General features: G+C 53.3%; 1 protein-coding gene across 1 annotated transcript; it reads right to left on the bottom strand.

Moving 5' to 3' along the window:
• Window positions 1–384: 384 nt before the first annotated feature.
• On the bottom strand, window positions 385–2,270 carry LBX1 (ladybird homeobox 1). The gene is made up of 2 exons (XM_039554320.1): window positions 1,932–2,270; window positions 385–1,632 (listed from the first exon to the last, which is right to left on the bottom strand). The coding sequence occupies exons 1-2, from the start codon at window positions 2,254–2,256 to the stop codon at window positions 1,130–1,132; spliced, it is 828 nt and encodes a 275-aa protein (XP_039410254.1). The 5' UTR covers window positions 2,257–2,270; the 3' UTR covers window positions 385–1,129.
• Window positions 2,271–14,511: the final 12,241 nt, after the last annotated feature.

Genomic DNA, 14,511 nt, shown 5'->3' on the forward strand with positions numbered 1-14,511 from the left:
TTCCTGTGGGGGAAAAGTCTGGCGTAACCTCGGACCGGCGGGGTGTTTTTTCGGTCACAAATGAAGGACGTTAAAAAGTATATTAAAATGGTAAAGATTTTATTGTATCGGAAAAAAGAGCTATCTGTACAATTCTAAGAGACAGTAAATAAAACGACATTGTCCCTATCGGAACTTAAATAGCAGGCCTTTTAAAATTTGTACAATTCAAACAAAAACAGGTCTTAAATCTGTACATTTTTTTAAATTTATAGTGTAATATTTAAATGTATTGATTTTGGGATTTGTCCTTTTTTATTTCCATAGCATGCAAAAAATTCTAAAAAGAGTAAAAAATAATTCTAGGATTTTTTTTCTTTTTCTTTTTTTTTTGTTACCACCTTCATATCAAAAATACGAAAGGCAGCTTTTTAATAAAAGCACAACAATAGCAGAAAATGGTAAAAATAGCTTTTAATTGGTAAAATGAGGCAGAAATTGCATTGGAGACAAATCTCTATGCTCTAGGAAAAAAAGAAAGTATATATTTTTCAACTTGCATTATAACCCAGCCCCAAGTTCCCAAGATTGCGAAAGAAAAAAAATATATTTTAAAAGGAAAAAAAAAATTAGTTCGTGCACATCTGAAACATGCAAGGAAAGGAAAGCGGCTAATTTTTTGCTGTTGCCGTTTTAAGCCTCACTTAAATCTTCTCTAAAGTGGTTTGTTTCGGAAGTCTTTGAAAACAACTGCTTTTCCAAACATCTGTTGGAAGCCAGGTTTATTCCAAGGTTACGCGTCTCCCTTATAGACAAAATAATCATCACTGATAGCTATTAAAAAAAAAATCAAAACCTCAAAAAGAAGGGGGAAGGAAAAAATCCAATATATACGTTTAAATATTTATACAGAAGCCGTCCGTAATTGCACCGTTCCGAAGATGTGGCAGGCGGAGGGATATCGACTCTACCCTAAGTTAATCGGGGGGTGTGTGTGTGTGTCTATGGTGGGGTTCTATTGCTTATTGCTCCGACCGAGGGGAGCAGCCGCCCCGCCGCGCTGCCGGGGCCGGGATGGGGGGCTGAGGGTGCCGGTTTGGAGCTGTCGGGATGGGGGGGGAGGGACATGGTGGGGGACGCCGGCCGCCCCTCAGTCATCCACGTCGATCTCCACGTCCTCCTCCTCCTCCTCCTCCTCCTCCTCGCTGTCCCGGCGGCTGCGGGGCCGCTCCGTGGGGGGCGAGGCGGGGCGGGGCGGCGGCGGAGCGCCGGACTCCCGGGCGGCGGCGGGGGGCGGCGGCGGGGACCCGGGCCGTGCCTTGCCCCTTCCCTCGGCGCTGGGCTCCAGCTCGGCCAAGGCCACGATGTCCACGGCGGGGTTGGGGCCCAGCTTTTTGGCCGATTCCACGTCGGCCTTCATCTCCTCCAGGTCTCTCTTGAGCTTGGCGCGGCGGTTCTGGAACCAGGTAATGACCTGGGCGTTGGTGAGCCCCAGCTGCTGGGCGATCTGGTCCCGGTCCGCCGGCGACAGGTATTTTTGGTAGAGGAACCGCTTCTCCAGCTCGTAGATCTGGTGGTTGGTGAAGGCCGTCCGCGACTTCCGACGCTTCTTCGGCGTTTGCCGCTGACCGAAGATGGTCATCCCGTCCCGGCCTGCCGACGAGCCGCCAGATTGTCCCCGCTTTCCCGTGTCCACCCCGACCCGAGCCCCCGGACCCCACACCCCCTGCCCCGTCGGTATCTGGAGAGAGCAGGGCAGAGTCCCCGCTCTCGCACCCCGAGGGCCACGGGGGGAGGATGCTGCCGGGTACCGGCCTCCCAGGGACCCGCCATCCCGCCCCATGCGACACCCTGGGAGATGGCGGGGGACGAGGAGAGAAGGAAAACCAGGCCGTGGGGAGGAGCGGGGCACCCACCCGCTGGAGGATCCCCCCACTCTGCGAGCGGCTTACCTTCGGCCGCCTGCAGCACACTGACTTCCAGTCCCTTGAAGGTCTTGCTGGCCAGCTCTTCCAGGGCGCAGAGGGGCGAGGTCTGGGAGAGCAGCGCCCGGCCGGAGAGGGGCAGCCCGGCCGGAGGGTGCTTCTCGGCGGCGGAGAGGAGGTGGGCCGTTCCGCAGAGGGTGTAACTCCTCCGCACCGAGGGCTTGTTGAGGATGTCCTCGATGCTGAAGGGGGTGAGGGGCTTGTTGGAGTTGGCCGGCGGTGGGAGGTGATCCAAGGGGCTCCGCCGCCGTTCTTCCCCCGAGGAGGGCTTGGGTTCTTCTTTGGAAGTCATGGTGGGGCCGGGCTGCACGGGGCTGCCTTCCCCACCCGCAAAGGGGATGCGCTGCCGCGGGGAGAAGCCCCCGGCGGGACCGCGGGGTGACGGCGGCGAAGACAGCGAGCAAAAGTTGAAGCCCACCTCCAACTCCGGCGGAGGAGCCCCGGGTCCTCCCGGGGAGAGCCACGTCGGGCGGCGGGCCGGGCGGGCAGGGCGGCGGGCGGGCGCGGAGCGGAGCTGCCGTCGGTCCCTCGCCGAGAGGTGGTCCTGCCGTACCTCTTGTCCCAAGGTTTTGGGTCGGAGATTTCCCCCTCCTCTCTGTCTCCTCTCTCTCTCTCTCTCTCTCTCTCCCCCCCGTCTCTCCTCTTTCTTTCTCTTTCTGGCTGCTATTTTAAGAAACACCCCAAATCACAGCACTTTCCCTGCCCCCCCACCCCAAGCGAATACCCACCCCAAAATAATTTAAAAAAATAATTAAAAAAAAAAAGAAAAAGAAAAAGCAGACTTCAGCGAGGGGAAGAGCAGCCCTCTCACCGAGACCTCGGACCAGGGGGAAAGAAGCGAGAAGAGATGGGGTAATTGACTATTGCTAACAAGTTATTGTTGATTGGGAGGTAATCAATTATCTTCAATGACACTTTTCGCCCTCTCTCTCTCTCTCTTTCTCTCTCTCTCTCTCTCTGTCCAATGCAGGCTTTTGCAAGTTCGGAGACCCATTAATTAGGAGGCGGTATGGAGGTGGAGCCCAGTTGAATTATAATGCTGAATGCACTTGTCATATTCTGGCCCTGCTATTTGTTTGGACATATATATTTTTAAATTACATTACAAACCAGCCTTTATTGCATCAGGATAATACCGTATAGTGAAAAACAATAATAATCGAAAACAAAACAAACCGAAAAATATCCGGCTGTATCTTTTTTTTCTTCCCTCCGAGATTTTTTTAAAATTTTTTTCTTCTGTTTCTCCCTCCTGCTAATTTCTGCTACCAGGTTATTCAAAATGTCTCTCTTCGGCTCTATCCAGAGTAGTTTGATTTTTTTTTTAATGAGGGGAAGAAGGGGAGGACCTGGTTCCAGGTAAGGCAGACCTTTCCTTTCCAATAAAATCCGAAGGTTTCCGCCGAATTTGTCGTGCTCCTCTTTCCCAGCGCCCTGTGTCGGAGCGGGCTGCGGGGGCCGGGGCGGGAGCAGGGCCCCCCCGCCCCCCCCCCCCGGTGTTGGGAGAGCCCACGGAGGGATTGCGTGGCGGGCTGCGGGCCGGGAGCGCTCCGGGGATGTCGGCGGCTTCTTGGCTCCGGTGGCGCCGGGTGGTCCTGACCGGGGGCAGCGCGGGGGGAAAAAGTCGGGGAGGGCCGGTTTCCAGCCCGAGTCCTTTTGCTGCGAGCCCAAGGGCGGCTCTGGAGAGGGGAAGGGGCGGCGGGGTTGCTGTGACCCCACTCTCGGGGAACCTGGCCCGGCCCGGGTCTCCGCAGGGCCAGACCCGCTCCTTAGTATTTCAACGTGTGTCACCATCCCGCTTGTCTCGCCCTTCCACAGGGACGGAGACAAAGCCCAGAGACGGGGTGAACAGCTTGGCCCCCACTGCGGGCGTGAGCACCTCACGGTCCCCGGGGAAACCCCGGCCAGGACGCGACCCGCGGGCCGAGCTGGGGCTGGACGGGACGGGCCGTGGCGGGAGGGGCGGTGGGGCAGGAAGAGAGGCCGAGGCTTGGATCCGGCCCCAACTTTCCCTCCTCACCTTGAGGGCCAGGAGGAGGACGGCTGGCAGCTCCCAGGCCGCTAGGTACCAAACAAGCACAAAAGAAGCAAATGGCTCCTCTCCTTAAAGCGCCCTCTTCCCATTTTTTATGGCTCTCTGGGAGTCTCTTTATGCAGTGACCTATTTTTAAAGGCCTATATTGGGTTATTCATCATATCAAATACTGCGAGGAGATGGGGGGGAGTTGGTCGGGGGGGAGCGAATTACACTGATTCTAAATCGCCCGGCTTCTTTGCTTTGCTAGGTGGATTATTTGCTTCGCTTTGCTTGGGTTTTATGAAGTGATTTAAACATATTTTAACCAATTAGACCCTTTCCTCCTCTCCCTTGTGTCCCCTCGCATTGTTTTCCAGCGTGGCGTTTTATGTCAGGATCCAGGTTTTATTGAGAACTCAGCCGGGGGTGCTGGTGTTATAATTACAGAAATAAGATTTTAAAAAAAATAAAAAGGGGGGGAAAAAACGAAAGAAAAATAGCCTCGTTCCTGGGTGCGAGTTTGGGCGGGCTGGCGGGCGTATGGGATGCTCTGAGGCGCAGCCAGTTACCGGCTTCAGCCTTCCCCGCGGAGCGGAGTGCGGACACGGGTGCAGCTTGCTCCCCCATCTCGACAACAGCCAGTTCCTCTCAGGGCACGGGCAAAAGTGCTTCAGACACAGCGACATCCTGCAAACGGTTTTGGGTCCCCTGTTGTCCCCCCAGCCTGCATCTCCCCTCTTTTCCTACGCGGGAGGACAGGGCTTTAAAAGCACCCTGCTATTTTTTCTTTTGGCTTCCTAACAGGGGCAGAACCCGGGGGAGGACGGACAGCAGCCTCAGTACAGACTCCCCGACACAGAGGGACCCTTCCTCGTTTGCCTCGGCCGCTGTCTGGCAGGGGATAGCCGGGTTCATGCTTTGCACGAGCAGCTCAGCCCGGTGGCTTCAGGCCTGTCGCCTGTCCTTGTTCCCAGCGTCCCTCCCCAGATAGCACCTCACTGAGAAAAGGGGTGGTTGAGAGGGAAGGGGGTAGACCCTGGCCGCCCTTCCCCGCGTTTCCCGGCTCTCGGTGGTTGTCCCGGCAGGCTCCCACCAACCCCTCTCTGCTGTGCTCACGGCTGCCCGGTGGCGCCTTTGGTGGATTTGGGTTCGTTTGTCCTGCGCTTACTTTGCCTTTGCAACCGCTGCGTCTCCCTCCTCACAAACGACTCCCTCTCTGTGCACCGGGGGTGGGCTAGGCTGCCCTCAACCCGGCTTAGGGGGACAGTTCTGCATCCCCCCTCCTCATCCTTCGGAATTTAATTATTTTAATTTTCTTTTTTGGCAGCCCGTTTGGCACCCAGCCCCGAATTAGGGACCCTCAGTGCCCCTCGCCGTGTCCCATTGCATCTCACTGTCCTCGGAGGGCCCCGGAGAGCAAGGGAGCCCCGGGGACAGACGGGGGCCTGCTCCAGCCACCGCCAAGGAACTTCGCATCCCGCCGGGCTCTTCTGCCTGTCCTACCGGCAGGCAGCTGCCAGTCGTATGTCCCAGCTTTGAGGTCGTTTGGGGAAGAATACCCTCATCCAATGCGCTCCAACACCCCCCCGCTTCTGCTTGCTACAGCCCCTCTGAGTGGGACCTGGAACTGACCTACTCCTGGTGCATGCGGAAGTTTGAGTCGGGTCCCCGGCCGCGAGGCGGGGGCAAGCAGGGCTGGGGGGAACGGCGGCCCTTGAATGTCCCCGGGGATGGATGAGGGGGTCCCCCGAAACCTTTGGGGATATGTCGCTCCGGGTCCCTGCCTTCCACTGTGGAAGAAAAGCAAGTAAAGCTGAGGCATTTCCTCCTCACAGAGGAGAAAACTGCCGCTGAACCGAGACTACGCGTGAGTGGGGACACACGCGAAAAAAAATCTCTGGCTAGGAGAAGCGTCTTTGGAGGCCTCTCCCCTTGCTGTCTCCAGAACCGTATTTCGGGGTGTCGGCGTAGCTGCCCTCCCCGGAACAGCCCCGGGCCCGGCGGGCAGCAGCAGGACGCTCCCTGGGCTGCCCGGCTCTGGCTGTGTGCGGTCCTCTCCTGTCCAGGAAAATGTCACAGGAATATAATTAAAGCAGTCGGCATATATCATTGAAGTGTTGATCACCAAAGTAACTGCGTACAAATGACACCTCCTTTCCCGGCATAGCTGAGCCGTGCATGGCTCCCAGCTATGTCTGCCTAGTTTAAGTGGTCTAAACACGTTACCCCACTCCCTGTTAGCAGCGTGGAGAGGAGCAAAACTTCGTGCCCTCGAACTGATAGCTAGTCCTGGCACAGCATCTCTCAAAGGCCGGGAGGGCGAGCCGGGAACCTAAGAAATAACTGTTACTTTTGTCTTCAAGCACCCCCCTAAGTTTGGGGCTGCGAGTGCCGAGGGGCGGAGGGACCCTGGTGGGACCCGCAGTGCAGGACGGAAGAGGGAGCCACGGCGGGGTCTGTGGTCCCTGTCCCAGTCCTCTCTTGGCAAAACGGCCGGTAAAAGGTACCTTCAGGTATCCCCTGATCCTGCCCCCGCGCCGGGCACTGCTCGGCGTTGCTCCCTTTGGTAAACAACCTCCCCGAGTTGGGCGCCCGTCGGCTCCCAGCTGTGATGGGGAGGGGGCGCCGGGGGTACCGGGGAGCGCTGTGAGGTTGGGGAGAAGCTCCCCAGCAGATCCCATTTCTCTAGCTCGTTATACAGCTATCGGCCGATCTTTCCTTCCCTCGCAACCACTTCCCTGCAGGGGAAGAAACTTCTCTGCACCAAAAATAAATCTGACCCGAGTGCTCGCACCCGGCCTGGGAGCCGGGGTCAGGGGCAGCGTGCCCGGCCCGGCCCGGCTGGGACACACCGGCCCCGCGAAGCCCCGAACTCTCCCCGGCAGAGAAAGATGGAGAAGTCGCCGTTTCCTCGGAGGGCTTCGGCACGGGAACGGGATCGGAACGGGGCCCATCAGGGACGAAACCCGCGGGCCCAGAAACTCGACCGGAAGCGGGGTGCGAGGAGTAGCTCCCCTCGGGTGGACGGGCGGTGCGGTGCCCAGCTCCCCGACTTCTCGCTGGGATTTTCGTTTGCAAACCAACTCCCGGGGCGACTCAGCGGCGCCGAGACCGGCGGAGCTGCAGGGTCCGAGCACTTTCTGCCCACCCCCGGGGCCGATTTGTTTCCCCCCCGTAAAGTCCCCGCATAGTGGAGCTGGCACGGCTCGCACCGCTCTCGCCGCTCCGCTGTGGGGCCGGGAGAGGGGGCAGCCTCAATTTGGGCGAGTCCCTGGCCCGGTGTAAGCGGGGATGCTCTCGGGCTGGTGTAAAGGAAATAGAGGAGACCGTCTCCCCCACAAGCCGTTTTAGAGCACAAATTGAAAGGAACGACCGGGGTGGATCAACACCTCCAACCACCTCAGCACGCTGAGTGGGATCCCAGGGAGCACTTCCCGTAGTGGAGGAGAAACGCGGGGGTGTCCACATCCTAAATGTCAGGAACCAGGGCGTTGCGTCCCAGCACGGCCAGGGACCCTCTCGACCCACCACTCCTAGTGGATTTTAGGGATTCCCTGGGGTTTGTTGGGGCTAGAGAACCAGTCTGAGCTGACGGCTCCCCAGCCAGACCCCCGGGTTTCCCCCGGGAACAGAGTCCTCCAGTAGCCGCTCCAGGGGTTTCCTTGAGAGAAGGGCCAATAGGAGCATCTGAACGTATTTAATCTCTTAACTTCCAGTATTTTATTTTCTAGTCCAAGAAATCCAGTAAGACTCAAGCTGCCTGGGAAGAACAGTTTGGACATGCCTGTCCCAGCTCCAGGCAAGGCGAGAACTTGAGTTTTATCAATTTATAGTTTTAAAACCCTCTAAATACTCCGATAAATGCCATCTGCAGAACGCCTCAGGAGGACAGGGAGGTGGGACGGAGCCGGTCGGGGGCATTTCAGGCCTCCTGGCTGTGTCAGGGTCTGTAGATGACAGAGATTTAGCAGCTCTCGGACCCTCCCTACACCGTCCCAGTCCCAGGAGAGGCAAGGCTGGGCCGTGGGACAAGCGGGGAAGACCCTTCAGAGGGAACCAGCGCACCCCCGGTCTGTCAAGAGCCTGTCTGTCACCTGGGTCACTTTCATTTTGGGACAGGGAGCAGCCACCGCCTTCTCTCCAGTCCTCCTCGGTTCCAGAGAAGACGCTGGAAGCGGGGAAGACGTGGTCCGTGGCCACGGAGCTAACCCTGGGACGGCGGGGCCGGACGCTGGGGAGGCGGGGGCAGACATCGCCCGGCCCGCGCAGCTCCGCCCGGAGGCGGCTGAAATCGCGCATAGCGCTGGGTTCCGCTGTCGCCTCTGAGCCTCCCGGGGCTGGTCTGGGGGTGCCAAGTCCTGAGGTGATGCCCACCTTACCCCGGCCCCGGGTATCCTTCACTTTCCGGGGAGAGAAGCCGCGGAGGGTCTGCCCGCAAGACTCCTCCCTGCCCCGCAACTGCGCTCCGGACTCGGGGCTCCACAAAACTTTGCTTGGTTGGCTCGGGGGGGACAAACGACACAGCCACCCAGGACTGTGACAGCCGAGTCGCTCTGGCTCCTCCGAGACCTGTAATATCTCTGCCGCTCCCGGCACGCGTGAATAATTCACCAGGCTGCCAAATGCAAGTAACGTTTGTGGCAGCTATGAAGGAGCCGAGGAGGCGAGGGCTCATTTTTGGGGGGCAGGAGGAGGTGTGGGGAATCAATTGAAACTTAATAAAGGGACTGGGGGGGCGGGGGGAGAATGGCGGAAATAAGGCAGGCAACTTCTTCTAATAACAACTTGGTGTTAATAATTCAGGAGCAGTCATTGGATTATAGCGCAATATCCGAAGTACACGTTACCGGCACAGTGCGGGTGGATAATGTAATCGGAGCTCATTTTGCCTTCCAATAAATTACAACAGCAAAAGTTTCCTGTTAAAGCAGTTATTTGTATTTCTTTTTTGAAGGTGATTCCCCTTCCAACAACTGCAGTAAGAAAGTTAATTAAAAACTCATATTTTCATCCATTGGAAGAGCAGCAGCAAGATGCAAAGCCAGAGTTTGACTGTGATCTCTTCCAACTTTCAGTGCTGTGAGGCTGCTCATCCTTCTCACTTCTTTCTTTCAGTCTCCCTGTTTTTTCATCCCTCTTTTTTTTTCATCCTGCCCCATCTGTCCTTGCAGGAGCCCTCCAAGCTCAGAGAAGTGCTCCTGGAAAGAAAACTCTCCCTAAAATACATCTCTTCATGTTAGACTTGTCATGTTTGTTCCTCTTGTCCCTCTCAAGTCCTGTTTTGAAGGGGTAGCTGCTAGAGGTAGGGTCAAACAGTAGTTCACTTGTCTTTCAACTCACACATGAGATGAGTTTACAAAGCCTCAGATGACTCTTCTTCTTTTTCTTCCAAACTGCAGCACCATTTAGCAGCAGACCCATCCCCCAGATCTAGGCAGAGTATTGCAGCTTTCCTCTTCTCCATTCCCCTGTTCCTCTCACCAAAGGCCAGGCTGTACTCTTGGCCTCCATCTCCAGCTGGGGTTCACAAGATGATTCTCAAACCTCTCCCAGCCTCTGCTGCTGGACACAGGATACACTGCACTGCTCTCCAGTGCCAAGTTGCTCTCTGCATCCTCAGACCTGCCTCATAAAGGAACATTTCCCCAACAGTTTGTCCATGACCAGCAGACACCTCTGATGAGACGCTTTACATGTATGTTTGTTTTATTGTGCTTTCTGTTTCAGGAACCTCAGACACATTCCTCAGATGGTCGTGTTTCAGGCAGGGCTCTTTCTATGGGTACTTTTAGCATCCTGTAATGGTGACTGGCATTTCCCATCCTCCATAATAGCTGCTGTCAGCTTACAGCGTTTCTGTACCGATCGCTGTCAGATCGGGCTGTCTCCCTGTCTCCAGTGCTGCATGGAGGTACGATGGGGAGAGAGAGAAAAGAGCTTCCTGGAGGAGGCTGGAGTGGAAAAAAACCTCTCCTGTTAGGCACTTTCCTGATTTCCACTCCTCAGATTCAGCCTCTGAACTCTGAGGTTTAATATCACTACAAAAATCTCTCTTGTGATTCCACCTCTGAGCATTCTGGGGTCCTGTCCACACCCCTTCTCTTTTGTTCAGTTTGTGACATCTCTTAGCACCAAATTCCCACGTCTTCCTGCCTGGCACTCAGGACCCATTTTCAGCTGATGTATAATCCCTTGTCACTTGTGGAACTTTACAGCCTGGACTTTTTCTCTGGGCGCCGAGTAAAGCCTGTGTGGTAAACAGCCTCAAGATTTCGTCAATTTTTCTGCTTGAAATCTCCTTGGGGTCCGCTTAGCTCTGTTGTTTTTTACAGGTGTGGAAAGCGGGTCTTCACTAATGCAAAATATGCAGCAACACGTGGGTCTGGACTCTGCTTGCACGTGGAAAAACCAGTCAGGTTCACTGCATTTGCCTGCATTGGTGTTACAACTTCACAAGGACCTTCTCCTCAGTAGGAGCTAAGGGGGTGAGCAAGGGCGGTTAAGGCTACAGACAGCAGAAATAACCTGGTCTGGGATGTGCAAAGGGGCTGGTTGGCTGTTGTGGGCATCCCTCACCCTCGGGAGAGGCTCAGAGTGGTGGGGCCTGAGGGGTCTGTGGCGGGGGAGCCGCCGCTAGAGGGAGGGCACCGAGGGCAGCGTGGGGTCCCATACCCCTCAGCCTGGAAGTGGGAAAGGGGCTTTCCTGGGGCTCACTGCCTCTCTAGAGATGGGAGAGCAGCCATGCAGGGGCTAGTTCCGTCTGCCCCAGAGCACAGGTTAACTTCCCAGAAGCAGCCCCTATCCCTCACTTTAAATCTTGGGATTTTCTTCTTGGAAAGCTGTGTACCTGCTTCTGCTGCTTTTTGCAGTCTCAGTGAAGCAGTGGGTGTTGAGAGTCTCCTGTGCCCTGTGAACCTATTGCCAAACTCCAGATGGACCTTTATTTACAGGGAAAGGAGTGTTTGTGAATCTTGGAGCACATGGACTTCAAGGACAGGAGAGAAAAATTATTTCAATTTCACAGTGCTAAATAAACACTTGTTGACTGGTAATGCAATGTAAAAATTATAGAAGATATGATTTTTTGTTGAGATGTGTACAGATCCCTAAATGGTGACCTCATAACGTACAAGGAGTGTAGGCAGTGGGTAAGGAGGCGTGAAGTCCAGCAGAAGATCACCTGTGCCCCCCATGGCTGTGGGGCAGTTGCAATGTTGTGGGTGCACCAGGGCCTCTCTTCTCTTTGGTCCTTGTCCTTTTGCCCTGTACATGTGTGCAGTCTGCAAACTCACCAGCTCAGCCTAGCAGAGCTGGGCATGCTGTGCTGCAAGAACATGACCTTTTGCTCTGAAGATGGCAACAGCCTTGTGCTGGCAGCAGAACAGCATACCCAGTACAAATAGAATCATTCTGATAATAAATCACCATCCATAATAAGAAGACATCGTTAATAATAAGTCATCCAGGGGCCTCTTGAGACCAGAGTACAACTTACTGTAAAAATAGATAGGAAACATGGTGTGATCATTACAAGCAAGATAACAAATAAAAGAGAAAATGACTTTTATAGGCATTTAGCTCTTCGTTCCTTCCCCCAGCTTCCAGCCAGTTCTGTTATCAGTCAGGATGGCTATGATTTAAGTTTGGTGACAAACACAGACTGGATTTTTGCAGATGCAGAGTCCTAGGTTTACTGCACCTGTGAGCTGGCCAGATCACTACCTGCAAAGGAGCTGCCTGGCAAAAATCCCTCCTTTTTCTCCCTTCTGCTCACAGTGTGATCCCTTAGTTATCCTGATTTCTCCAAAGGTGATGGATACAGGTTCCCTGGTTATGATATATAGAAGTCAGCTGAGGCCTTGCCCATAGATGTCAGTTCTTTCTGTATCCCCTCAGTTGGCAGGATTTGCTGCCCAGCTCCCGTGGCTTTGTTTTGGCTCAGCTGATGGGGTAACTTCAGAAACCAGAGGATACTGAGGGGCAAACACATGGCAAAATTTGAGCTTTTAAATGAATGAATGTGTGCATCGAGAACTCACCAGCCCCAGGAATGTTTTCACACATAAACTGTCTGGCATCAAAAGACTCGTGAAAATTGCGCCATGCACAGAAGCGAAGGGAATCTCATACATTTGTTTAAGGACAAATTTGCAAGTTGACCTTGTACTGTTCTGTCAGCTGTAATCTGCTTGGGATATCAGTGCTGCTTCCTTACAGCAGAGGGGAAAGAGGCTAGGGCTGCTCAAATCTTTCTTGGTTTCTCCCCTTGTTTGCGTTTGCCAGGCAAACAATAGCAGATGTTATATAGTCAGTTCAGTTCACTACCAGTCCCATTATGCTCTATTTATGTTTCACTTTATTGGCTTTTTTTTTTTATTTTCCTATTATTGTTTCACTCTGGGGGAGGCAGAGGATATAATATATTCATCTTTATTATACAAAATCTGTGTGAAGCATTTAATAAAATGCTGTTTCCACACAGCTAGGAATATTACTGTTAGCTGTTCTTAAGTTAATGCTCCTATTAAAAAATGTTTGATGGCTGCAGTGACTGGAACTTGTGTGGACAAAAAGCACACACACCACTAAATAAGGCGCTCATAGCAATTCAGAGATTTCCTGATGCCTTGTGGAAAACTTCTGTTTAGCCAGATTTCTGCTTATTTAGCATATTTCCAGCATTGTTCTTCTCTAGTTTTATATTAGTTATATTTGAATGGAAAATAAGTTTTACCTTTTGTCCTCAAAACTTTCCCCTGAGATTGGAGGGGTCAAATCTGGCCCCCATTCCCAGGTCTCTTTCCCAAGCAAGAGTTTTGGCAGAGTTAGGGCAAAGGCAAATGGGGAAGGACACTGATAGGAACACAGTTATGGTTGTGTCAAGCACAAGGTGTTTTCCTGTTCCGAAGCTGCTGATTCACACCCAAAAATACCTGCATGAGGTAAGCCAGGCTTATTCTGCTTTACAAGCTGGTGGTCAGGGGCAGAGGGTCTATGTTTGCTCATGCACATGGAGCAGGGCAGTTTTTGAGACCTCCATGTCACAGCACTTGGCTGTGTCAGGAATGGGGGTGGTTCTCCATGGACCAGGAGCACAGGAGATAGTGTTGTTTCTGGGGGTACTCAGGGAGTCATGCAAAATAGTGATGAAAAGTCAATGTTACTGCATCAGGTGAGAAAAGAACCTGTTCCTGAGAAATAGAAAGCTATTCTCAGAAAGACCTTTCAGAAAGGTCTTTCTCTAATTGATAACTTTCCAGGAAAGACTCAGATATCCACACCCAAGACAATGCTGACTCAGAGAGTCTGGTTTTAGACCCAGAGCTCAGTCAAACACACAGTTTACCACCACGCTTGCACAGGCAGGGGTCTGACATGTAGATCTGGGTCTGTGAACCCTCTCAGAATCAGATACTTTATCCCTTGGAAGAGCAACGAGGCAGTTCAGTGACGCGAGTGTTACGTGTTTGCAGGAGTGCTAATGGCAGTCAGCCCGGCACTGATCCATACAGTCACTGGATGCGAGAGGCTGAGGAAGGCCATACAGGATTTAGCAAAATTCTGTCTAGCCCCATATCCTGACTCCATTGCTGGCTGATGATGGTCATCCTGAGAGAGCAAGATACCCAACTGTATTATATAATTATGTATATTATTATCATCATACAAACATTAGTAAATATATGTCATGCTTCCCAGGGATACTTTCCCAACCCTCAGCTGATTGTGGTTCAGAGAGTCCTGAGCCAGAAGTGATACTTTCATAGCCCCAGATAGATTGTTCTTCCATGGAACCATCTAACCACATGTTCTACTCATATAATCTTTTGGCATTCATGATATCCCGGGGCAAGGAGTTTCATGGCTGATCTACCAGCTATGCAGATAAGATCTTCCTTTTGTTTGTTATGAATCTGCCACCTGATAACTCCACATCCTCTTGCACTTGTTCAGGAAGAGGTGGCACACATTTAATCCCTGCTCACCCACTCCTCAGCCTGTCTGACAGCACAGAAGTTCCTTTGTAGAGCCTGTCAGCCTGCATGGAGATGGTGTGGGAGAGGTGAACCTCCTGTCATTCAGGACGGAGTACTCAACGGAGAAGAACAAGGAAAATCAAGATGCACCTCAGAGCGAGGATGACATTCATGGTGTGGTGGGCAGTGGGGCAGCCTGTGGTGTCCCTGGTTGAGCAAACACCCAAGGAATGTGTTGGACCACCAGGATGAGTTGGAGGAAGTTTCTTGGCTGACACACGGGGTTGTCTGATGTATGATGGAAGATGGCTGTCAATGTGAAGGGCTGGCTACTGGGACCACAGTGGAACAGAAACAGTGGGGCAGGGAGCTCATCCCAGTCAGCCAAAATCTCCAGTGTTTCCTGAGTAGTCAGGAAAAAGCAGACCAGGAGTTCGGGGCTCACACATCCTCTCTTGGAATGAACCTAAGCTGGGCATGACTGCACTGAACAGAGAGTATCCACTGGCAGCACCCAAGACAACACTGTTAAGACAAAAGACTGTCCCTCAGC

This window comes from Corvus cornix, chromosome 6 (assembly GCF_000738735.6).
Source record: "Corvus cornix cornix isolate S_Up_H32 chromosome 6, ASM73873v5, whole genome shotgun sequence".
Classification (NCBI taxonomy): Eukaryota; Metazoa; Chordata; class Aves; order Passeriformes; family Corvidae; genus Corvus; species Corvus cornix.